General features: G+C 37.4%; 1 protein-coding gene across 11 annotated transcripts in view; it reads left to right on the top strand.

Moving 5' to 3' along the window:
* VPS13B (vacuolar protein sorting 13 homolog B) overlaps positions 1-16,784 on the top strand; it is a 491,427-nt gene that overhangs the window by 257,361 nt on the left and 217,282 nt on the right. For all 11 annotated transcript variants that reach the window (XM_074815029.1, XM_074815038.1, XM_074815049.1 and 8 more), the window contains 2 exons: positions 4,160-4,380; positions 9,080-9,286. In XM_074815029.1, coding sequence (XP_074671130.1) covers positions 4,160-4,380; positions 9,080-9,286 — 428 coding nt within the window. The remainder of the gene's footprint in view (positions 1-4,159; positions 4,381-9,079; positions 9,287-16,784) is intronic.

Raw genomic sequence — 16,784 nt, 5'->3', positions numbered from 1 at the left:
TCTTTAAAAACTGTTTGGTGACTGGGTCAGTCAACTGCCAAAGATCTGAAAGTGGTATTTATAAATTTAGGAAGTTATCAAAGCAGTTGAAATACCTTAATGAACACATTTTCAAGTTTTTTTAAGTTGGTAGTGATGTTTGAAGGAATCAAAAGTAAGGATTTATAAGAGCAATAGATCAGGAAATTAACCAGAATCTCCAACCATATTAGGGGTCTTTCATGTGCATCTTCTATAATCCTGCCCATAAGAGATATGGGGTGAGCTCTAGTTCCACTGAAGGTACTGTCAGGTTTACTTATAATAATTCAACATAAAAGAATCTCAGCAACTAGGTGACAAAACAATAGTGTACATGGATGGGAAGGTTAGATATAGAGAAAATATCTGCCAAGTGTGGCACTGACTTTTCCATCCTTCAAACTAATAAATAATTTTTTAAATAAATCCTATAAATGATGTTGCTTTTGATGTTTAGACACTTTGAATTAATTATTTAAATAGTTTCATAAAACCAATCTGCAAATGAATGCAGGTACAGTTTTTTTTAAAAAACTAATAAAGCAAACATAGGTACAACAAGACATGGATTTATCAGGTGGACAGTTCTAGTATAATGTTAGAATGCTCGCATAGTGTGTATGTATGAGCTGAAGAGGTAATTGATGACATTAGGGGGAATTTTACAGTTGTAAATTTGCCATATCTTTACTACAGTGTTCAGCATACTGTGGTTTCTGTACATTGATAAAATTTCATCAGTGTTTTCCTTTTAAGGTAGATAATGATGCAGCGTTTTAGAGTTAACATTCAGTATTTTCTTTGGAGATTTTTTCTTTCTAATCCGTGAAATATAAATGAAGTTAATTTACTGTGGTGGTCACAGAGAAAAACAAAATTCATGCATAGTAATTAGAAACATGTCATTAGAGTTGACTTTGCATTTGAATTTTTTCCATCTATTACAATTAATATTTTGTATTTCTTGGCTGACTGAACTTGGAAAAAATACAGATTGCTAACTACTTTAAAATTTCTAATCTGAAACCTTTCCAAGATATTTTCAAGTTACTTTGGTTGAACTGGATTCTTCAGTATGCAATAGCTTCAAAATAAACTAGTGAAGTTTTCAGTTCTTTCTTAGGATGAGACACATAGACTTTCCTGGTATATACTCCTGTCCATATAAATTTATTGCTGGTGCCGCCTGTGGAAGAAGCAGTAGAACTCTTACTAAAATAATATGGTAAAAGGATGTTTGGTCGTAGCTTTATTTTAATTTCAAAACTTTTCTAAAGTTTCTTTTAAATAATCACAGTTAACAGTTAATCTGTGCTGTGATTTCGCAGCAGGACAATGTGGACCATAGGCCACACCAGGAAGCAAACACACTCTCCAAATATATTGTTTAAATACAGTGATTTGTGTTCTTTATTGCCCTGTAAGACTCTAAGGGCCCATACCAGAAGAGATTTGTATTTGTCTGCCATCTTCTGTTCTGATTCTCAAGACTGGCTCCCATGTTTCTGGTGTATTAGAACAATTTGGACTTTTCTTACTCATAGCTCCAGGCCTAATTCTTCAAAAATAATACCTCATAGCAAATAATCTTATGAATTTTGATATAGGAAGGAGAACTTTTCTCCTTCTCTTCGTCCAAATGAATGTGCTCTGTACAAAGATGAAAACTGTTTCAGCCCAGGCTGAGGTTTGTGGAAGTTCACCAGCCTGCTGTGTTTGAATCTGAGACTGCATCCAGCCACTTTTGTGTTACTTTGAATTGGGGCAGGCAGTTTCTCCCGGTGGATTGAGAATTCACAGGTAGGGCACAGGCTCTCCATCATTTAAGTGGGGACAAAAAGGCCCAACTTCTTCAGCAGAAAATCCAATAAATGAAATGATGAAGACTTTCTTTAGATGGAAAAAAAACCCAAAACTGAAATAATTGTTATGCTCTTGTACTTTTAAAGAGCAAAAAAAAAAAAGTATCTGTTTCAGGTAAAATTAGAATTACCCATGTATCTTTCATTATGTTGTTTTCCTCATATCTGTTGAACATTCTTTGAGTTTTGGAAAAGTGTCTCTTGCAGAGCCTAAATTCTTTCTCTGGGACTCAGTTATCATATATGGAATTGTACTGTGTTTATGTGGCAGAGTTTTGGTAGTGGGGAGGACTGCAGGTATGGCTTCTGTGAGAAGATGCCAGAAACTTCCCCCATGTCTGACAGAGTCACTCACAGATGGCTCCAAGACAGACCCACTGCTGGCCAAGGCCGAGTCCATCAGTGATGTTTGGTAGCACCTCTGTGATAACATGTTTAAGATGTGGAAAAAACCTGCTGCGCAACAGTAGCTAGGAGAGAGGAGTGAGAATATGTGAGAGAAACAACTATGCCCACACCAAGGTCAGTGAAGAAGGAGAGGGAGGAGGTGCTCCAGGTGCCAGAGCTGAGATTCCCCTGCAGCCTGTGGTGCAGACCATGGTGAGGCAGGCTGTGCTTCTGCAGCCTATGGACGTCCGTGGTGGAGAAGATACCCACCCTGCAGCTCATGGAGGACCCCACCACGCTGGAGTCCTTAAGGAGTATCATGCTGGAGCAGGCTCCTGGCAGAACCTGTGGCCCTGTGGAGAGGAACCCATGCTAGCGCAGGTTTTCTAGCAGGACCTGTGACCCTGCAGGGGACCCACATCTGTTCCTGAAGGACTGGACCTCGTGGAAGGGACCCACACTGGAGCAGTTCATGAAGAACTCCAGTCTGTGAGAAGGGCCCACATTGGAGAAGTTTGTGAAGGACTGTCTCCCATGGGTGGGACCCCACACTGGAGGAGGGGAAGAGTGTGAGGAGGAAGACGCAGCAGAGACAATGCATAATGAACTGACCACAACCCCCATTCCCTGTCCCCCTGTGCTGCTCAGGGAGAGGAGGTAGAGAATTTGGCAGTGAAGTTGAGCCCAGGAAGAAGGGAGGAGCAGGGTGAAGATGGTTTTACGTTTGTTCTTATCACCCTACTCTGGTGTTAATTGACAAGAAATTAAATTAATTTCCCCAAGCTGAGTCTGTTTTGCCCATGACAGTAATTGCTGAGTGGTCTTCTTGTCATTATCTCAACCGACAAGCCTTTCATCATATTTTCTCTCCCCTGTCCTGTTGAGGAGGGAGAGTGATAGAGTGTCTTCTGTGGGCACCTGGCATCCAGCCAAAGTTAAGCCTACCACAGGGATTCTACTTCAGTTTCTGTAGTCTGTGTTCTCAGTTCCTTTCAAGTCTAGCTGGTAGAGCTGTTGAATGTTTTCTCACTAAAAAGAGTTCCTGTTGGCCTTCTAAAGGCCTACTCGAATAATTGTGGTCCTGCTTTGGAAACTTTTTCTTTTCTTTCCCATTTATTGACAACCTAAAGAAGACGGATTCTACTGAAGTTGCAGCCATTTTGTTGTTTAGCTGGACACTACCAATTCCCTCAATGATTATTCTTGATAATGATTCATGGTAGACTCCTTCCTAAGTATAAGAAATGAAGTGCTCAGTGTATGTCTAGAGTAATTTGTTTTTACAAAATCCATCACCATTCTGTTCCTAGAAAGTTAAGTGGAGGGCGTGGAAAGAGCTGCACTGTGATCAAGGTCTCACTTACCTGAGCAGTACACTGAGATAGGCTTTACTCTGTGGCACCACCCTGTTGATATGCAAGCTGTAAATTTTTGGAAGAAAGATAATTCTCCTTTCTAGTATTAAAACCTGTAAACATGCATAAGTATATAATGTAAGGAGCTGCCTCTATCATCCATATGCTGAAATAAGTGGGGAGAGGTTTCAGGATACTCCTTAGTTTGAGGAAAATCATATAAAACAAAAGGAGTTCTTTAAAGACTATGTTGTACACATTTATTCACAGTTTGGGGTTAAAATTCCCAATGTATTTCAATTTTCAAAAAGTTGTAAAAGTTGTATTGCTTTTGTTTAGATTTTGAGGTATACAATGGAATTGGTGTATAAATTATATTTGTGAGAGTTTGGGATCAATTTAATGGTGGTTGATTGCTCTTGCTGACTTCTAAAGGGGTTTAGGATAAGGCATTTACTGAGTTCTGAGAAAAAAAAATGGTCAAGTTTTTATTATGCAATTATTTAACTGTTTTCCCTTCTTTTTAATCATTAGGTGATGCTTTTCCATGGACTATTAGTCTGCATCATTTCAGTATATACACTCTTCTTGGACAACAGATGACACTTAATTTAGTGGAACCAATGGGCTGTACTTCTACTTTAGCTGTTACTTCACAGAAACTGCTTGCTTCAGGGCCAGAATCCAGACACTCATTTGTTGTCTGCCTCCATGTCGACCTTGAGTCCCTTGAAATAAAATGCTCCAACCCCCAGGTTGGTACATTTAATTGATTTATGAAAGGAAATTAAAAATAACTCAATTTATGTACAATCGTTCTGCATTTTGTTGAAGAGGTTCTCTTCTATCTTAATTTTTTTTTAACTGGGCCATCAAGATCAAGGTGCTTAGATTAAGATTTGCTTTGAAGCGCTCTCAAATTTTGTAATTTAAACTCTTCTCAAAATGTAATAGCTACAGTATAAATGCATCTTTTGGCTGAGGGAGTGAAATGAATTGCAGATGTACCATTAAATGCTATAGTGCTGTTCTGCTGTCACTGTGAATTCATATACGGAAGTGGTTTAATGTAATTTTTTACCATATTTTCATAGAACTAACATTTCTTCGAGCATCGAATGTTTTTTAGGCAAACAATGGTATCATATAGTAAAGGGAAAAAACCCAGATGAATGTGCGTAAACAAAAGTTACCACCTCATTTACATTTATTAAAAGGCAAAGAAGTTACTAAATTTTCAGAAAGTGCACCCTGTATTTTACTGATCTGGATCAAGTTTGCTGTAGTTCCAAATAGAGTAGGTTTTCTATGCAAAATTTAGAGTAATTTTTACTGCAACTTGGGTAACACTTTCCTGACAGTTGCAACATGTCCAGTGATGCTGGAGAGAACACTCTTAGAAATTGCAAATCTGCTGAGGTCTGAGTAGGGCTCTGCATTCATATGCTGTCTGCTCCAAAGTTTTAGCTTTGCATAAGATTTTTCAAAGGACATCATGGACAAAATGGACTGTTTATTGCTTCTTTTAATGGAAAGAAAGGGAAAGAACACAAAGTATTATAATTTTGACCTGATAGACAGCACATCACATTTGTAAAGATTTATGGGCTTATGACCTAAGTCTGGGAATACTAAAGCTAAGGTGGCTGGTGTAATTTTAATGTTATCCCTTGTGTGTACTCATTACAATATGTTTCTCAGTCACATGCAATTTTTCTCTTGCCTCATTCCATGCTCTTATGAATGAAACAAGTGTTTTAAACTCCATATGTATTTTATCCTCAGTGTGTGATCTGCCCCTTTCACTGCCTTCCATCCAAGTTATTTCTGACTCATTTGCTATATGCCATTGTCTTCTGTACTGGATGGGCTCACATTCACTAGGAAGAGGGTTGGTAGAGTGAGATTGTGCTCTGGACAGGGCAAATTAAAATTTAAAATTGACTAGCCTCAACAAGGTCTACTCAGACTTGTAAAGCTGTATGACAGGTGTGTGCGCACACACAAACGGTTGTCATTGTGTTATAAATGTATAAATAGGAAAGAACAAAACTGTGATTTTGCTGACAATTTTACATTTTATATTTAAAGGCTTCTGAAAGATTTACTTTGCAACTTTGTGATATTTCCATCATGTTTAATGAATTCGTATGTGATAATTTCACAGCCTATGGCAACCTGCCTTATTCTGTATTAATTTTCATAGAACTGTACAAAATTCATCTTGATATTGCAGCTATTTAGAGAATTGGTAAATATTTCATGATGTTCATGTAGCAAAATAGTCTGCTAAATTTCATTGGTACACTCTCAGTGAAATTCCAGCAAATTGTCTGATCAGTTCTGGTTTTATAAAATCTTCAACTGCATTACTCATGGTTAATATATGTAATACATTAATAGTATTAATTTATAAGCAGAATGGCATTGTTACGAGTGGAAGCCTTATCTAAATTTGAGTTGCAAATTAAAAAGAAAAATGGATTAAGTAAAACATGGTTTCAAGCTTTCCTACCAAAGTGTGATCAGATAATTTGTTTTGCAAATGGTAAGATAACATTTGCACTAAAAAATTCAAATTGTAAGCTCCATGTAAATCATATTACAAGTATAGTGAAATGTTAAAATGAAGTTGTACAGTGGAATATCAGACCAAATATTCTTGTCTTAAAGGATGTCCTTGTACACTGTGATGTTATTAATTTACTGAAGTATTATAGTGACCAAAAGGATACGGACAAATTATTTGCATTTAGTGAAGGTTCTTGAGCTGTCCTTTCTCACTTACATCTGCCTTATTTGTTCTTTCTGCTTTACCGATGCAGAAGGACAAAAAAACCCATCAGTCTTCTTTAACCAGATGTTCATGAACAAAGATGGAAAACACAATTACATAAACAGCTTTTGATAGTTATAAATTCACAGTAGAGTGACTGTGAAATTTGATTCTTTAGAATGATGGGACATATTTTGTCTATAGATGACAGCCTTAAAGTAGGTGATACTCAGTCAATTTGTTAAATGGTAGCAAAGGTGAAGTATTTTACTGTATGACTATCATAATTTAATATGAAACCATGTTCTGATGGTTGTATCCCTTTAACGTCAATAGATACTTCCAGTGTGCAAAATTGCCAGGGTATTGCCTTTTGTTGTAGTTTTCAATTTTGTATTAATGTGTTATTTTTAAAGTATAAAATGCTGTAATGTATTGAACTTTACAGATTTTGCCAAGTAGTCCGTGGGGTCTTACTGAGTTATGTGTGGTTTTGCTGAGGAGGGTGGAAGCAGTGAGAGAGGGAAACTCTTAGTAACAAATACTGGCAGAGTTATTCCTCTTTTTGTCATACTATTTTTCTTCTCTTGAATAGAGCGTACTAAAAATAATGAGGCTACTCACTTGAAAAAGTGCAACCAACAAGAGAAGTAGAAATCCTTCCATTTTAATGAGTAACAACCAATAGAATAAAATTAAGTGTATTAAAAATAATCAAAGACATAACTTCAGCTCTTTATCTGAAGTTTTAAAATTTTATTTACATGTAGACACATGCCTCTCTTTTTCGTTTTAATGAGGTTTTGGTGTGAGGCCTTTTTTTTTTCTACTTTTTAATATATCTCCATGAAAATAATCTCCCCCTAATCAAATTGTGCCTTTTTTTCTTGGTGAACTTGTTTTGTCTGGTTTTAGAGTAGGGTAGAGTATTAGGATCATACTACTTGGCTGTCTGGTTGCTGACAATGTTCAGAGAGATGGCTACTGCTGTCTGAAATAACCACTGTTTCAGAGTGGCTGCAAAGATTCTAACCTGAGCAATTTTAAAAAATCTCCTAGGTAACATACGTAACTGTTAGCTTTAATGATTATCACTGTTGCAACCCCAGTAAGATTTAAACTCTTCAGTGTTGGATTAGCTGATGATAAACCTCTTGACCTTGTGTAGGAGCATGTATGTAAACACAGAAGTTGCATCATTCCTTCTTTTGCATTGTTTTGTGCCATTATGAAGAGTAGCATAATTAAATTTCTGGAATCCCTGCTTCATTAAGGCAAGTATAGCTTAAATTATCCTCTGCTTTCTTGACCAAAAATTATTTTGAGGAAGGGGAGGTTGCAAGCATGTATGATTTGGATATGTGCCTGTATCTTATTAATTTTGTAGACTCTTTTGCCAGCAAAGTATCAACACCAATTGATGTTATATTACTCAGTCAATCAGATGGACATTATTAGTTTATCTTCCCGCACTGCATGGATAAGACTCAGGAAAACTTCGAAATTTGGAATTAGTAATTTAAAGGTTACCAGTGCATATCAGAGCGCTACAGACAGAAAATATTTTAAAGCATAACTAAAAGAACTTTTTGCCACAGCCAGAGTTATTGTTTGTCTGCAGATTGCTCTGTATATGAAGACAAAAAAAGTACTGAGAAGTTTATCTCCTTTAAGGAAGAATTCTGTCAAATGGAGTATATGACCTGCTCAGTGTAAGCCTTGAAACTTCAAAAGAAAATCCAGGATCAATTAAGAAGTTTTTTATAAAATTTAAGCACTTCACCTCTTAAGAAAGGACTGTAGTATGTACTTTGTGACTTTATCGCACACTCTCACGCACAAAATCAAGTACTGTTTTATATCAAATGTAGATTGACAACAATGTTTTTCTGCATCTGTTCTGCCCACATAAGAAGCCAGTTTCATAGAGTAGATGTGTCCTGAGGCTTAAAGTTCTTATAAATATGAGAATTTCCATTTTTTATAATGGCAAGTTGGGTATGGTATCCAGCTGTGGATCTGCTTATATATTGTTTGCAGTTTTCTCTGAGCCTGTTTTATACAGTATATTACAGTATGTTGTCATACAAATTCTGTGATTAATGCTTATTTACAAAAACTTGTGTAAATATCTTAGAACTGAGTCAAACAATGTGCAAGTTAGTGTGTTTCTGAATATAGGAATGACATATGCCAGGAGACTATTGAGTTTGATAGTGGATATTCTCCCTAAAACAGAACAGTTTCATATTCTGCGTGGGATCATTATTTTAATACGATTTAAATGAATAATTTTTGCATTGTCAATATTTCATAAAGTTTATATGTTTGCCTTTTTCTAGAGGCAATATCTATACATGTGAATATATGATAAATTACCCTTGTTTAATTGTTAAAATTGATATTAGTAAGAGTTCTACAAGACCATGTTATTGCTTATGTTTTTATGAACTACATACCATATGTTTAGACAAAGCACAGATTATTTTTATCAAGATCACTATACTATAACTAATGTTAATTATTTTAATTGCAATGTAGTTGCTTATCAGAACATTATGAATGGTGAGAAGTTCAGTTCTGCTACATTCTAACTCTCAGTGGAGGACTTTGATTTTCCTTCACCTCATTAAGGAAAGTTTCATCTGAAAAAAGGTGTTGTTTTTTTTTTATTTTAGGTGCAGCTTCTGTATGAACTGGCGGAGATCACAGGTAAAGTTTGGAATAAAATTCAGAGGAAAGGAGTTCTATATCAATCTTCTGTCTATACTGAAACCATGACAGGACCTGCTCCTCCTAGCTCTCCAATTAAAAGTAGTGTTGGTACCGCCCCACCAGATACCAGCACATACAGCCCATCTGCTGACATTGGGACTACTACAGAGGTAGGCTTTCTTAAAAAAAATGTGTCATGTGAGTTCTGACTTAGAAGGTATGGTGTGCGGTCAAGTAAGAAACAGAAGGATCAGAAAGAGCAGTAGTGTCCCTATGGAAAGTAGCTTTGCCCTGATAAATGAATGAAGAATACTTTATTACTCAGTTTGGTGAAACAAGAGGAAGGAGAAAACATTAAAAAGAAATTGCTGTCTTGATCATATGTTTATTATTTTTCTGAATTGTTTTTCTTTGAAGTGAATGAATATTAACACTTGTCAGAAAATTATGGTTAGTATTTTCAGGCCAAGAAGCATAAGGCATTTTTCAAGTCCAGAATTATTAGAACAGTAACTGGTGTTTTGGAAGTACCTGTGATACCTTTGCTGCTTGTGAGTCATTCCAAGTAGCTTCAGCAGTCAGCCTGTCATGTTGAAGCCAGTCGTTGTGATGCCTGAGTCAACAGAGAGCTGCTGTGTGTAGAGTGTATTGACAACTGGGAGAGATACAGGGGCAGTGAAGGCACCCAAGGCTGGCACTGCAAGTCACCCAGCTGTACGCTCACACCAGGTCCATCCAGCCATTGTTACCCTCCAACTATGAACTACTTCTGGAGCTCAGTTCCTTCCCCTCTCCCAGATGTCTCATGTCTCAGGAGTGCTTTTGTAACTGAGTCACATGAGGATTTGGATATGCAGCTTCAAATATAAGAGAGATTGGTCACTTGCTTTTATGTATTTCTGCTTCCTTAATTTACAGCACTGTCTGGAGCAATCTGGTACCTGATCTTAATTTCTGTGTGTGCCTAAGACTATAAAATACTATTTTGAGACATGGGAAGGAGTTGTGCTTCTCTGCCATACTGAGGAAAGAAGGCTAATTCTTTTATCAGCACGAATACAGTCTTAAACTTCATCCATGAGTATCGTTAGCCACGAGTCATCAGGTTGCTGATATATCATAGAATGGGTGGTCACAGGAGGCTGTGCAACTGAATAAGCCTAGTATTTGTGATTTTCTTAGTGCCTCTGTCAGGCTTACTAGTTAGAATAATGAGTTGGCCTTGTTTGTGCTCCAGGAGAGAGCCAAAAATGCGTAAGATGAGTTGAAGGTATACCGATGGTATATCATGCATATGCAATGCTTCATTCGTAACATAAAGCTATTACAATGCAGGGAGACCGTTCTGAGAGACTGGATTTCATTCTCAGGGTAAACACAGCAGTTTTGGGGGCATCTCATAGAATAGATCTGGAACACAGGCAAATACACAGCAGTTTGAATGCTGAGTGCAATTACATGTTCAACAACATTTGGCCAGGATTGCTCTAACCCTATGTATGGTTTATATTAATTTCTGGGTTTGGAGAAAATGAAATGGTGATTGCTAGTGCTTACTTTTTATATGCATCACACACACACACACACACACACACAGAGGTAACTGTCATTAAAAGGTGTTTGAACTTAAGAACTGAAAGTTCTTAAGTTGTTTCACTAAAATGTTTCTAGATTATTTGAATAGCCTTGGTTTTGGTGTATTTCTATGTGTATGTGATCTCAGTTGTAAAAAATTTTGCCATGGATACAGAATTGAAGGTAAGCAATAATAGTAAGAAAACAATATGGTCACAAAAATAGTATTTTTCCACCTACTCACAGCAAATCCCTTTCTCATTAAAATCAGAAACCACCAGCTTTATAAATAACGATTTGGTTTTGACCCTCTATATAGACAGCAGTATTTGGAGTACATGCTGTACTTGGAGCATTACTTGAAACTGATTCAGTAATTGTTTTAATCTGTCATGTTACCAAGATTATTTTGGTAATATGGGTCCAAGTTCAATGTTCATATCCTACCCCTTTGCAAAATGTTGTTCGTCACTTATTTAATTTTCTTCCTATTCTCAACAGATGTTATGCACCAGCTAAATAATTTTTCTCCTGATCTAAATGAAATTTGGTGAATTAGCCAACAAAGGACAATGTTAGAATTTGTGTTCAGTCTTTTCCACTCCGAAGCTAAGACCATAATTTTAATCTTGTTAAAATAGAAAGTTATATTAAAACACATGGCACTAATATTGGATTTTTTTCACAATAAGGGACTTAGAGTTGACATAACACTTTACAACTGAGATTTGAAAACTGCTTTGAAAGGAATGTATCATTGTGCTTAGACAGGATAAATAAATTAAAAAATTGACCATGCTCTGAGGATATTAACAAAAATATGGAAAAGGAAAGAAAGGTACTAACAGGAGGAAATGTTTGCATGGAGCCATAGTTCGTATGACTGAAGGACAGAGGAATAGACTCCTGTCCATCGTCTCCATTCAGAGCTCTCAGCCCAAGGTGCTCTGTCTGTGGCTGGGGTAGGAAGGCAGTCCAGAAGAAAGAACCAGCACAAGGGATATGTAAGTGCACAGATAGAAGAGCATACTGAGGCAGGTGTAATTTGTTTAATGGAGACAGTGAAGTGGGAGAACATATATTTGGCCAAATATTTGAGATTGTAAGTTCTTCATCAGAAATTAAAAATGAGAATTAGAAGGCCAATTTTTATATTGTCAGGAAGATTTACAGAGTTGTTCAAGTAGCAGGGTAATATTTTTGGCTTGGCAGCTGAGGAAAATCTTTCTCCATTTCTGATTAACTGGGTGGGAATATTAGGTGTATTGAGGTGATTAAAATCAAAACAGTATGTAGGGTGTACAAGGGTTTTAATTAACAGTAAAAAAAGAGAAAGGCAAAGGTTTTGAATTACTGTAGTTGAAAAAAAGACTTGGAGAGAATCTTTGTCATTAGAAGTCAAGCCAGAGTTTTAGATTTCTATAAGACTAATAGCTACAAAAATACTGTGTTTGAGTTTGTGGGCACTATCATTTTTATGAATTTGTGAGTCAGTGTTTATACTTGAAGACCACCTTTGATACTGGTTTTGTGATTTCTTGAAAAAAGTTAGTGGGTACTGTAAGGTGAAAAAGAACGGATAGCCACTGGAGGATTAATCTAAATGATTTGGCTGTTATGATATGTAACATCAAAGGTTGTCTTGACCTAGTGCTTTCTTATATTTAAAGACTGAGGTTTAAAACAAAACGAACCTCAAAAAAAACAATTATCCCTTCACTCTTAGACCTAATTTTATGTCAAGCTACCAGTTGGAGTGAGGTGAATAACCTAGTAGGGTGACCAAATTATTGCATTCTAGATGATGTAAACAAAGTAACATTTTCCAAACAGATTTTTATTAAGCCGTAGGTAAAATGATCTTAAGCACTCTACCACCATTTTAAGTCAATGTACTCATCACTTTATCTGATTTTTTTTTTTCTTTTTAATCTTTTGGTGACCATCAGTAAAAATAAATCTCAAAGTGTTTTGAAGCTACAATGAATTTTTGCAGATCATCATGTGTAAAGTAGCTAAGAACATTGTTCCTGAGACCATGCACAGTCCTGTTGACTATGAGTTTGTAGTACTGTTGTGGGTGAGAAATGGGAAGAGGTAGGAGAATCATGCTTGGCCAACCAGTGAGAATAAACCATATTTAATTCTCACATTTCTAATAGACTATTTTAGACAATATGAATTACATAATTTGTAACATAAAGGTTGGCAGTATCTCCATAACTCATTGTTGTGGTTTGAGCCCAGAGGGAAACTGAGCACCACGCAGCTGCTGACTCACCCCTTCCCACTCAGGAATGGGAAGGAGACAGTGAAACAAAAGGCTCAGGAATGGAAATAAGGACAGAGAGGGATGACTTGCCCATTATGGTCATGGTCAAAAGACAGTCTCATTAGAGGAAGAAAAAGAACATCAATTTAATTCAAACACTAACAACACCACCACCACTTAACAGAGTTGGACAGTGAGAAGCATTACCACATCTTAAAAACACCTTCCCCCACTCTCTTCCTTCTTCATGGGCATAGTTTTGCTCCCAATTTTTCTACCTCCTTCCCTGCAGCGGTGCAGGGGGCCAGGGATGGTGTTACGGTCAGTCTGCCATTCCTTCCTCCTCAATGGGAGGACTCCTCACACTCTTCCCCTGTTCCAGTGCAGTGCCCCTCTCACGAGAGACAGTCCTCCACAAGCTTTCTCTGAGATAAGTCCTTCCCGTGGGATGTGTTCCTCCCAAGATGCTCCAGCGTGGGACTTCTTCCCCAAGAGTCCCGGCCTTCTTCGCATGCAGCCACCTGCTCCAGTGTAGGGTCCTCCATGGGCTGCAGGTTGGCATCTGCTCCACTGGTGACCTCCGTGGGTGGCAGGGTGGGTGGCCCTCCTGTCTCACCATCGGCTGAGGGGGGTTTCTGCACCAGCACACCTCCCCCTCTTCCTCCTCATTTCTTCCACTGACCTTGGTGTTCGCATAGGTGTCCTCCTTGCAACACCTCACATCTCCCACTCCTCCTCCCAGATTCCCCTTCTTAAATATGTTATCGCAGAGGCGCAGCCACCATCACTAATTGGCTTGGTCTTGGCACAGACATGGGTGTGACTTGGAGCCAGGGGACCTTTGAGAAGCTTCTCACAGTGGGCCACTGCTGTAGCCCCCTCCCCTGCTACCAAAAACCCTGCCACACACACAAACCCAGCACACTCATTCTCTTCTGCAGTTGGTGGCTGTCTCTGAACTTATTCAACATATTTCCTAATGTCAAAGCACAAGATAGGTTTTCATTATAATGACATGGTTGCTGTCCTGTTCTTTGAGGTAAGGATTGTTGAGAATTTAAAAATATATGTAGTGAAAAATTAGCTAAGTAATGTTCTCCCTCATTCTTTTTCACCAGCGTCCTTTGAGAGTAGTTGATCACTTAGTTTCCCTGTTCCTTTTGCTAACTTAATTACTATTACCTTACATAGCCGTAGATAGTATGATCATGAAATTGTGCTTCTCCTTTATTTGAAGAGAGTAGGATGTGAAGATGAGGGACACAATCTGGTCACTTCTGCTGTCTCCAACTGCTACTTTGAACTTCAGTCTGCTGAGTACCTCAGTTATAGTCCATATAATATAGACTTTATCTGAAAAAAATAATCTCTTAGTATGTTCAAATATGCACAGAACCCCATTATAGATGCAGGGATGGATCTGAGTGGCATCTGTACAGAGAGCTATACAGCTATTCCTCTGCCCTAAAAGCAAAGTGAGTGGACAACCCTTGTGAAAAATGTAGACAGATTTTTTTTAATTGTTTTGTCTCCTGTGAAGTACAGCAGCTAGTTTTACCTGTCAAATTGCCTAACGGGCTCCAGGTGTCTGTCTGTTATACCACACTATTTTCAGTGAGGCCAAGTTTTTCTTCTGGCTGAAGACACAGTCCTCCACAGTCTATCCAAGTATGGATTGTTATATATAACATCTATCTTAAACGTAAGACTTTTTATCTGGAGACCCTGTTTGTCCACAAGAGCCTAACTAGTGAAATCTGAACAAGTGTTTTAAAACCCAGTTGCATTGTCTCACACCAAAGAACAGCTGAGGACTAAATATTTTTCTAGGTACCTTCTGAAGAAGTAATTTTAATTTCAAAAAGTGTAGAAGCAGGGCAGGGGATGTCAGAGTAACCTAATGCTTGTCAGCTTCATATGACATGGTATTCTTCAAGTACTCTTCAGAAACTGGTATAGAAAATCTGAGCCATGGGGAGGGATTGGTGGTGTTTGGAGACAGGAAGGCAAAAGTTATCTGTAATACCTCACAGAAATAACTGGGATGTCAGGAAAGTTAACCAACTTGAGAAGAAGTGGTACTGCACGGAAGCAGAGGATGACTTAAAAAAGCATGCTTTCAGTGAATGGTAGAGGGGAAAGGGAAAGTGGAGGCAGCTGAGAAGATTGAAGCAGCATTCCACCATTTTCCTGGGTCTGATTTATCACTGTCTGTTGGAACTGGACCACTCCTGTCCCTTCCCACAGAGTCTGAATTCCATCAAGGGAGCAGTAAAAGCAGATGAGGCAGTTATAGTGCAGGCACTCACTGGTCAGGAGACCTAACACCAACAAAACCTTGCTTGATTGCTGGCTTGATATAGACAGGTCTGCAAACAACTTTCAAATACTCAGAGAAATAGAAAAATACTTTTATTTTAATCTCTTTAAATGCTGTGTACTTAATGTCTTTATATTCTCTAAAATGCTAGTATTGATTATTTATAGATGTGCATTTTGGTCTCTAGAAATTTGAAGCTACTTAATATTGGCCTAATGTTACAAAGAAGTCAGTGGGAGCAAATCTATGTCCATGTTGTTTGCTTTAGAAAATACCATCTGTATTTGTAAATTATAACTTGTTTTCAGATTATTATAACAATAATGTTTTTAATGAAAGAAAAAGAGGAGGTAATATATAAAAATCAAGTGCATCAGCCACAATTTCACCTTGCAGCTGTGTATTTTATAGTCATTATTGCTGATAAGCAGCAATGATGTATATAGAGTAATTAAACAATAATATGTATTTCTGCAGGTTTGACTTAAGGACATTTTCCAGAAATTTGTGTTTTATCAGAGTCTGCGTTTTGTTTATATGTTCCTATATTTTTAAATCTTGAAATCTTGAAGTCTGTCAAACAAAAATACTTTTCTGCAATAGATACTTTTTTTTAAGTTTAGAGATTTTATAGTTAATGTGTTATTTTGTTCTATGGGAGACAAATGATTATTTTTAAAGCTTCTTTCAGCTGCGACAGACTTGCTATAAATGAATCGGAAGAAAGCAAACTCTCACAACTGTTTATATTAAACAGCAAAAGAAGTAATTTGTTTATGTGATCTGTGGATGATTTATATTTTAAGCTGCATGTAATTCTTTTCATGCTGACAAGTTGATGGTGATCACCACAGTCTTATGTGGATAAAGCTACCTAGCTTACTGAATTTTAGTCTGTGTGGTGGTAAGACAGGGAAACATGAGTGAGAGTCTTAAGTACTGAAAGGCTGGAAACAGTTAAATCATTTTTACCATCCCTCCTTTGGAACAGCAAAAACAAAGGTAGTACAGACTACAACAGGCCACTTGTTACTGTTTACTTAAGTACAAACAGTGGTAGAAGTGTTTAGTCCTTGGGGAAACTCAGTGATTGAGCAAGAACGCAGAAGTTATTTTGATAAGGCATAGCATTAGTGTGGCCAAACTGTGATCATCCCTGAGCTTTAGGCAGGCCAGGGATGAAGGCCTCATATGTTTGGATCTTCCTGATGAACAAAGATAAATTCTGCTAAGAAAATAAACTCAGTATATTGGTCAATTTGCAACAATTGGTGAAAGAATTAAATTGTATATTTTAGGACTTGGCATGAGAAGTTGTGGGAAAATAGTTCAGGGTTTCTGAGTCTGGCTTGATTTTTCTGTAGATCTGGAAACGGAGCAGAAAATTAATGCATAAACATATTTAACAATACCACGCTGGGTGCTGAAAATCCAAAATGAAAATTAAAACTGCGTGAGAAACAAGACCACAGTCTCTCTTCTCACTTCAGTTTCTTAGTTC

Source organism: Strix aluco, chromosome 1 (assembly GCF_031877795.1).
Source record: "Strix aluco isolate bStrAlu1 chromosome 1, bStrAlu1.hap1, whole genome shotgun sequence".
In the NCBI taxonomy this organism is placed as follows: Eukaryota; Metazoa; Chordata; class Aves; order Strigiformes; family Strigidae; genus Strix; species Strix aluco.
This window is presented reverse-complemented; position numbering and strand designations above follow the sequence as displayed.